At 49.7% G+C, this 9619-nt stretch overlaps 1 protein-coding gene across 1 annotated transcript in view; it reads left to right on the forward strand.

Annotated features, from left to right (window-relative positions):
• The window catches only part of LOC116906271, a 30943-nt gene extending 23009 nt beyond the window's left edge, over positions 1–7934 (forward strand). The window contains exon 7 of the mRNA XM_032909160.1: positions 7601–7934. Within this exon, the coding sequence (XP_032765051.1) occupies positions 7601–7685 (85 nt within the window). The 3' untranslated portion in view covers positions 7686–7934. The remainder of the gene's footprint in view (positions 1–7600) is intronic.
• Positions 7935–9619: the final 1685 nt, after the last annotated feature.

Here is a 9619-nt window from a genome sequence, read left to right on the forward strand (position 1 = left end):
TGTCCACACCAGTCTGAGTGACCGTGTGAGAGGAGGGGGCGGGTGGAGATGCTCAGAAGGAAAAGGCCAGAAGGGTCTTTGCATGGGGATCATGTGCAGTGTAGGGAGTCAGGCAAGGTGAGAAGAGGGCAGATGTGGGATCGGGTGAGGAGGAGAATGCTGGGGCTACATGGAGGCTACCAGTGGGAAGATAGTATGACATAGGGCAGCACGGGGGTGTACTCTAGGTAGGCCTTGTCTTAATGTTCATGCCAAGAGATTGAAGGGGGTGTCAGGGGTTACTTTGGGTCCGTGGGACCTGCTGCTGCCTTGGAGGGCAGGAGGGCTTGGGTAGGTGACTTTGCTGTGTCACCTTGGGAATCAGGAAGGGTAGATCCAGCTGTTTGGTTCTGAGTCTGCGACTCTTAATCAGATCTGGAATAATACTTGCTATTGTTTCTAGTTCTGGGGTTCTGAGAGTCACTGTAGAATTCCCCAGGATATGTGTGGGGAGGGTGGTCTGCATGTGTTCCCAAGTTGGGGTCCCAGCACCTCCGCCTGCTCAGGGCTCTTAGCCATATTTGTTAGCCATATTTGTTCGTTTCTTTCAACATTATAAAAAGAAGGCAAATTTTATCTTTTGATTGACACGCATATGCAAAACACAACGTCCTTTCTTTGATAATACTGGGACCTACAGCTCTCCCTGGCTCCCCCTGCAACTTTCAACCCATCCGAGGGGCAGGTGGGCCAAAGGCCCTGGTGTTTCCTGAGATGAAGTTGTCAATGTAAAGATCTGTAACTCAGAGCAGGGGGAAACCACACCCTCAACGCCTTCATGGGCCACATCTTTCTCTCTGCCTTCCAAGTTCTTGTCTTATGAGTGCAGTTTTTTTTTTTTTATTCCCATGTAACGAGCATCACTTTTTATTTTTAAAGCCCCATCAGTGTCGTTTACTTTTCTGTTGTTTTCTGTCTGTCGCAATGAGCATCCTGTTGTCCATGTTTTCTTTGCTCCATGGTCTCTCTCACCTGCTTGGGTTCCACCGAATGGCTATGACATCATGATCTACCCATCTGACTGTTGCTGGTGCATGATCATCTCCTTTTTTTTTTTTTTTTTTTTTTAACATTACCGATGACATCACACTAATGGCTTTGCACAACCAGCTTTCCCAGCATCCCCTACATCTAGCTCTTGCCATGGCCCTCTCTTTTCACGTTGCTTCTTTCTGCTAGACTGTGAGCCCACTCAGGGTGAGGAGCTTGTGGAACTGGCTTGTGTCTTTCTTGTAGGGTGTATATGAATGTTGATTGGGTATGTGTGGAAGGGTGGATAGGTGTGAATGACAGCGAATGCAAGATTGGTAGGCAGATGAGAGGATAGATGAGTGGATTAGTGAACGAATGGCTGGGTGAGTGGATGGATGGATTCTCTGTGGATGTGAGCTTCTTGGATGAAAGGGTAAGGGGATTGTTTGAATGGCTGTTGATTGAGTTAAGAAAGCTTACAGTATTTTTATCTTGTCTAGTGATGTATTAGCATTTAAGGTGATGTATTAGTATTTAAGATATCTGCTGGCTTCCCCCCGCCCAACTCCTGTTAAGAAATGCTCTCGTGTGTAAAACTTGTTCAAATTACTAATGAAGGCTGAATATTTTCTACCCATGTTTGTTAACAAATTATATCTTATCTTCTGTGAACTGTTTGTCCAAGTCCAGTGGATCATGGCTTTTTAAGGATCTTGGTTGAGGGTTAGACATTTGCAGAGTGGTGTGGGAGGCCCAGCTGACTTCCAGGTAGTTTGACATTAGAATTTACTTACCCTGGGAAATAGGGATGATGATATCTTTGCACCAGCAGGTAGAGAACATTTTAGGCCTGTGTCTGGGTTCCCTCCTTTATAGCTTACAAATTCTGACCTGTCCCCTGTACCTATTGTGGCGTGGCCATTCTCCATCTTGTCTTCCTGAGTGATGGATTATATATCTAACTCCTGGGAGTATAGACTCTAGAGCCAGTTCTTACAGGAACTGGCCTCTTAGCGTTCTCTCATCTGTCTTGACACATCCCCTAGCTCTGCCCTGCCCTTGCACCTCAGTGGCAGTTGTGGACTTTTTGAGGAATGAATAGGAAATTTAGTTCAGGACTGATGGGACCCCCCTCAGGTTTAGTCCTAGGAGCAAGGCCATTCTCTGGTTTCTGCTCTTCCCCTCACAACCTCCTCACAGGGCAGTTACTGCCATCTGGGTAGGGAGTGTACTCCAGGAGAGCTCACCCTGCCTTCCAGAACACCTTCCCACCACTCTACTATAGCACTTAGCGTGTCTGCCTGTGTTCAGCCCTCTCACCCCATGCTTATCTGGACATTGAAGCTTGGAAAACCAGTGGTGACTTCAACATGACTTTGATTCATCCACTCATCCACCTAGCTATCCATCTAGTCATCTGTCAACCCATCCATCCATCCATCCATCCATCCATCCATCCATCCATCCATCCATCCATCCAACCATCCATCCATGCATTGGGCGTCCATCACTTGACCTGGTGCTTGGGCCTCCCCTCTCCTGAAAGCCAACCCCTTCACCTTGGGCAAGCTGTATGACACCATGGGCTGTGGTCATGAAGCAAGGTCCCCTTTCGTAGCCTCCGCCTCCTAGGTCATGGCTCTGAGCACGTCCCAGCTGGACCCCATCACCACAGCTTTTCCTCCATGAGGCTTCTCACACCCCTCTATTGTGATCCAGGAGGGTCAGGTTCCCAGAGTACCCTGGGGCCAACCCCTCTCACCATAAGCAGAGCTGCCTCCCCAGGCTTCACCCTGCCTGGTGCATGGTCCCTGTCATGAGCTTTGCCTTCAGCCTTGCAGCTTCCTCAACCAGATGGTAGTGGCTGTAACTCACGTGCTCATTCCTTCACACCTTCATCCATTCTCTTACAGTCAGCAAGCATCTTAAAAAAAATAGCTAGTGCTATACTAGAGCCGGCTCACAAGGGCTCATTGCACCACTGCCCTTTGAAAGAAGAGATGGGGACATTTGTAAAGAAGCTGTGTTTGTGTGGCCAATAAGATGAGCTTTTTGATTTCAATTCAAACTTTAGGCCTGAGTTATATTGCAAGCTTGATTACTCTCTCCGATTTTGTTCCTCGCAGAACTAGGTTGATTAGTAATCAGCAAACTGTGTTCCCTGGGTGCTCAGAAATCATAGCCCAAATCCTTAAGAGGCCCAAATGGGGAGTGGACTAAGCATTAGGCAGCTGGCTCTGGCTGCGAGCAGGCTTTCAAGGCTGCGAGACACCCTGTTCTTCGACAAGGATGATCTGAGAGTCATTCTGGCCACTTTGGAGCTCAGCTAATGCCTGGCTCCCTTTTAGAGAAAATTGCAGGAGACGGTTGCTTGTACAGGTGACAAGGATCACGTCCCAGTGTCCTGTCTGAATAATCCATTCGCAGACCCAGGCAAGCCAGGCACTTGGCACTTTGCAAACCCCGAGCTCAACCCTATGCATTTGATGGGGTCCCAGGCTAGTTAGGCTTCCCTCTAGTTTTCTACTGTGAAAGGGAAGAGGCCCAGGTCCCTTCTGAATTCTCTTCCCACTGGAAACAGTAGGGGTTGGCAAGGCCAGGACCTGGAGCTGGACAAATTGTGTGCTAGATCTTATCTAAGAGCTTGAGTGTATGTTTTGTGATGGGGACTGTGATGCCCACCTCTCAGGGCTGTTGTGAGGATTGGTGTAACTGGACACTTCTGACTGTGACTGGAGAAGGCAGTGTATGTGTCCCTGGGGGGTGTGCCAGAGCATTGGGAACCCTAGGTCTGGGGTGGGAGTGGCCTTTCTTGGGTGTGATGGGGAATAGTTTGCATATGTTAAATTTATGTATTTTCATATAAAGTAGGGACTCTTGGTAATACCTCTGTCTTCTGCCCCCCTCCCTTGGACACATTCACAGCTACCTCTAGGAGAGATTGGGGATACCTTTAGCTCTCTGACCGAGGACCAAGCCTCTGACTCAGACCTGTATATGGCACCAAGTTACAACCCTTTCCAAAAGGCTCTTCCCAGGGGAGCACTTGGCATTTTCTGGCAGACCCCATTATCCCTTTCCCAATGTCCTCTCTCTGACTTTGAGCATCAGGCCAGACTGCCTGAGATCTGGTGCCTGCCACAGTGCCTGGCCAGGGGTGAGGCTTTGGTTACCTTCTGTTGTATTTGTGTGGATAGATGGTCAGCTAACAATTGTAACAGGTCCTAGGGTCAGATGTGGATGGTCTCATACAGTGGCTTCTAATGGAGAATGTGTCTGAACCTGTATCAAATCACCTCACTGTATTTTTCTCTTCCCTAACCTGTTATCTAGCCATTGTTGTAGGGGGCTTTTGCACAGTGCCTCACTGTCTCACATGCTAAGTAAAGGAACTTCTGCTTTCTGCCGAGTGTCTGTTTCTTTTGGGATTCACCCAGGTGTGATCCGATAGGGCCACTAAACTGTCTCTCTGCCCCTCTGACCCATAGTCTTCTTCTCTCTCAGGTGTGTGTCCCTGGCAAGCCTACCTCACAGGGTTGTTGTGAGGGCCAAGGGCTGTAACAATATGATGTACCATGCTGGCTGTCACCAGGGATGGTACCGCGATGGGGTTGGCCCGGGATCACAACCTGTGCCTTTATTTGTGGTCACTGGATAAAGAGTCACTGTGGACACTGAGGTTGCACCTCCAGCAGTTGATGTGGTGTGCCAAGCTGGCTGAGAGTGACTGGCTGTGTTGTCCTGGCTAAATGCTTCTGGGGTTTGTGCATGTTAGCTTCTCTGTCCCTTTGTAGTTCCCTCACCCTCCCTTTCCTTCCATCATGGCGGCTGATGCTGCTGGTTATGTGAAGGCCAAAGCTGGCTGGGCCACTGTGCTTTGGGGTCTTGTAAAGGGTGGTTTCTGCTGGGAGATGCTTCTTCAGGCTTGTGTTTCTGTGTGTGTGATGCGTGTGCATATGTGACCCCTGGGCCAGTGCCAAGAACCAAGGGTCAATACAGGGGCTTCCGAATAATGAATGGCATCTTTGAGATCTTTCTTATGCCTCTCTCCAGTTTTAGCTGGTAGGCCTGGATGGTCATTCTCCTTACCACCCCCCTTCTCTCCCCCTGCCAGGAGATGAGAGAAATTACCTTTCCCTATACCCAATTCTGCTTTGGACTGAACTTAGGTCTCTCATACTTGACTGCTGTGGTCCCATTCTGTTGATGGGCAGACTGAGAGCTGGGGACAATCTTCACATTCCTATGCGAATAACTCTTTGCACTCCACCAAAACAGCACCTCAGCAAGCCAAGTTTCTTAGGCTCACCCCTGCCTCACCCTGGGGGGCACTCACAATCGTCTCCACTCTACTTTATGTCCCACTGTCCACCCAGTTTCCTGGCAGGATAAGACATGAAGAGAGGAGTAAGGAGGCTATGTCCTTCCAGGTTTCCCAGTTCCATGGTGGCCTAGTCAAGGTCTGGTGGGATCCTGGCTTGTTTTCTCCGAGGGTCTTTCCATGACATTGACTTCCATCCCTGGTCCTCATCCTGTGAATCTGGGCGAGTAGCATTTTATGTTCCCACTCTGGCTCCAAGCCCACTCCACAGAAGCCCCGCCCACTCCAAGAAGCCCTGCCCCTCTCAGTTCCTTGTGCTGCCTCTGTCTTTCAAAGCCATGGTGTCTTAGCCCTAGATGCCCTTAGACCCTTGGTGTTGTCACTGTGTCCTTGGGTTCAGGAGCCTGTGTTTTCATTGTTCCCTCTGGCCGCCATGTCTTTGCCTTATCATACCTCACTACCCTAGATCCTGATTCTGCCTTCCTTGGGCTGTGTTAAAGGCCTGCTATGTGGCTGCTATTGTTCATCCCCTGTTTTTGACAACTCATTGGAAGCTTTGCTTCTGTGCTCTGGAGTCCCATGGTAGGCACGTGTGGATAGGGCCCTTTGCTTAGGTAATTTTGACTCTGTCTAGATGGGCCTTGGGCCGCTTGCAGGCCAGGTTTATGGGTGCCTGTTAGGTAGCTTGTGTCCCTTGGAAGTAACAGGGGTCTGGCAAATAGAGAACGTCTAGATGTTGGCTAAGCTGTTGTACTTAAACTCCAACTCAGTGACACCCTGCCTTTTGTAGTAGTGGATGCCTGGTACTTGCCCAATGACAGGAAGTCAGGAAGGCTAAGTGGATGTGGATAGGTGGATGAGTGGGAGGTCTTTCTGTGAGGGGGTCTTGTCCACAAAGGCTGCAGAACCCCTGAGGGCTTTCCCTGGGATCTAGTCAGTTGCAGGAGGGTCCTTCCTGGTAGAAACCCTGCTTTGGAGATATTTATGTCTAGGACCAGACTTTTTGAGGGCTCAAATGTCCTCATTGATACTTCTGGCCTGAGTGATGCTGTAAAGGAGATGTTTGACAATCTCCCAATACTAAGGAGGACTTGGCTGTGCCGATATCTCTGAGGCCCCTCTCTGGGTGAAAGGAGGTTATTCCCCCCCCAGAGCCTTTGTCCCCACAATTGGTGACAATCAGCATTGCCTTATAAGTGACTTGTGAGGTTTGGGTACAGCCTTGAGCATCTGGCAGACTGGGGATAGAGGAGATTGGACCCCAGACCTTGGATTCTTAATTTTTAGAGTGTTCCGCGGTCACATGGGTGGGGAGGGGGTCCCAAGGGTCTTGGCCATTTGGGCTTCAGACCTGCTTTATTTATTTATTTTTTTTTTGTTTTTGTTTTTTTTTTCCCAACTGAACCTTGAACAGCTTACCTGAACCACCCCCAACCTCAGTTTCCCTTCCTGCAAAAACAAAAAAAAGGTGTCAACCATCCTATGGTGGCTCCTGAGAATCAAGGTCTGGGTTCTGATCCATCCTAACCCCTTGCTGACCGTGTGGCCTTGGCTGTTTGCCCTATCCTAGAAATAGTCAGACCCACCTGGTTTGATTTGGGCATTCAGTGAGATTTTGTGTGTGTGTGTGTGTGTGTGCGTGTGTGTGTGTGTGTGTGTGTGAAAATGAATGGTTTGTTGCTTGGAATGCAGGTGCTCTTGTCGGCTAACTCATACTGGCTGTTGTGGAGGTGGCCCTGGGCCCTGGGTAATGATGTACCCTGGTTTCTGAAACTTCAAGTCCATGTGAGACTCGGGCAGAGTGGAGGGCCGGAGGGTAGCACCTACCCAGCTCTTGAGGGACAGAGGTAGAAGGAAGGGCTTGCTTTTGAATGTTAAGATTCAGCAGTTCTGTTGGCAGACTGGTACACTGAGGTACAAGACTAGGAAGAATATTTAGAATATTTAGAAGACCCCTCCAGGAGGGCAAGATCTTCAGAAAACTGTCAAGGTTTAATGGACCGTGATTTGGCTAGAGATCTTGGGGGGTATGTGTGTGTGAGAAAGATGGAAAATTCTAGAATAGGTTAGTGAGGGCAGGAGCTGGTGGGTAGGTGTTGCCCCACCCCCATGGCTACCCAGAAGTTGGGCCTTTTATATAACTCAGGCTTTCTGAGCATAGGGCTGGGTTGTCCCCTCCAGTTCCTACCCTGCCTGGTGCATGAAAACTCTTATCAGCCATGGGGATGGGGAGCAGATGGTCTTCATCTGCAGCTGTGTCTCTCTCAGCTTCCACAGCCACGGGCACGCCTTGCACACTTCCTCTGGGACAGACATGCTGGACCCAAGACTCTGGATCCTGGCCTCCCCTTGAGTAGAGAGACTCACCTACTGACTGATGAACTGCGCTGACCCTGGGGTCAGGCGTGTGGCCTTGATCCCTGTCCATGGACCCTGAGACTTGGGGGGAAGGCTGTTGAGTCTTCACTGTTGAGTCAACATCTATGAAATGGGCTAAGGTTCCTACCTCACAGGGCTGTTGTGAGGCTCTTGCAATGTGCTTAGAAGCATGGGGCCTGGTGGCTCATGGTGCTTTCAATAAATGTTTCTTGTTTTAACTAAAGTAGTGATGGGTGTGCTACTAATACAAGGGAGGGTGGGTGTCTTGCTGGGGCTTCCTTTTGTAGTGTAGTGGGGCAGAGGAGTTGCCTTAGATTACCTAGTCACCTTTGTGCTACCCTGTGTGTGCTTAAGAGATGGATGTACTGGGGCCTGATGAAGGGCCCGTGTTCGGTGGGTTTAGAAGAACCCAGGATGTCAGTTTCCTTCTGGAAATGAAGCCATGCAAGAACTGTGGGAGGTCTGGCTTTGGAGCCTGAGGGGCTCACAGCTCCGGTCCTTGGAGCTCCAGAGAAAATGTTGCTCCGGGGCTGAGTTCTGTGCACCCCCCTTGCCCTCCACATTCCCCGGGGCTATGCCAGGGCCCTAGCTGAGGAGTCATCATGACCCAGATGGGTTGGGCCAACACAGCTTCTACAAAAGTGGTTCCTGAATGGGTCTGAGTGAGTGCTCAGACGCTCATGATGCCTGGCATCAGGTATGCTGGTTGAGTTTGGGGAGGTGAACCCTACCCTCATGACTTCTGAGGGGGCTGGGGGGAGAGTGAGGCTGCCTGAGCAGCGGAGGGAGTTGGGAGCTAGAGGGAGGGGAAATAGAGCTGAGTTTTGGTAGATCCTGGCTCCTCTAGAGCAGATGACATGAACATCATCCCAACAAAGAGGAAGAAGATGGCCCTAATCACCACAGCTACCACATGACTACCACGACCACAGTTACCACGCAACGACCAGCATCTTCTAAGAACACTGCCGCTTTTGCTGCTGCCGCCATTACCTCTACCTCCCCTTCTCTCCCTCCTTTCTCCTCCCTCTTTTCATCCTTTCTCTCCCTCTCCTTCCTCTTCGACTTCTATTCTTCCTCTCCCTTACTCATCTTTCCTTTTTCTTTTGATTCCTCATCTTCCCTTTTCTTCTCTCCCTTCTCCTTTCCCCTTCCTCTTCCTTCTCTTTCTCCCCCTTTTTGTCTTTTCTCCTTTCCTCACTTCCTCATTCTCGCAGACAAGCACCAGGCAAATGCAACTGCAAGTTCACAGGACCAGCCATTACTCCCCCTGCCAAATCACCATCTTGAAGAACTGGCCATGACCCAGCCTTGGAAACACCAATACCAGCCATGATGGGGACTCTGGCATGTGTGGTTGATGAGTCGCAGTGCAGACAACAGTGAGAAGATATGCCTCCAGAAATTGTGCCCAGCCAAGATTGTCCAAGAGTCCAGAAGAGCCCTTTCTGTGGAGAGCAGAGCCTTCCTATGAAACTCAGGTTTCCAGAGTGAGTGCCCTAATGCTGTTTACCGAAAAGACCTTCACTTCAGCTTCTGATGGAGCCCAAATGTCCAGAAAGACTTTCTTGATATTTCAGAGAAAATACCTCATCTCCAGCTTTCAAACAAGCCTCATCTTTTGTCAGTGTCGCTAAGCAGAGTCCTGTGTTTATGGTCCAGCCTCGTCCCAAGCCCAGCCTCTGATGAAGTTAAGATACCCAGATTAAGAAGCCTGCTGATGTCCTTAGGCGAGGACATTTACTCCAGTCTCTGACAGACTTTGGACATCCAGAATAAGTTCTTTTTGTATATCAGAGCACAGAGCCCAGCTTTAGCCTCTGATGGACCTCAGGAACCAAGAAGGAGGGACTTCCTTAACATTCTAGAGATGGGACTCTAACTCTAGCTCTTGTGTTAAGCCCTGAA

The sequence above is a fragment of the Rattus rattus genome, chromosome 7, assembly GCF_011064425.1.
Source record: "Rattus rattus isolate New Zealand chromosome 7, Rrattus_CSIRO_v1, whole genome shotgun sequence".
Classification (NCBI taxonomy): domain Eukaryota; kingdom Metazoa; phylum Chordata; class Mammalia; order Rodentia; family Muridae; genus Rattus; species Rattus rattus.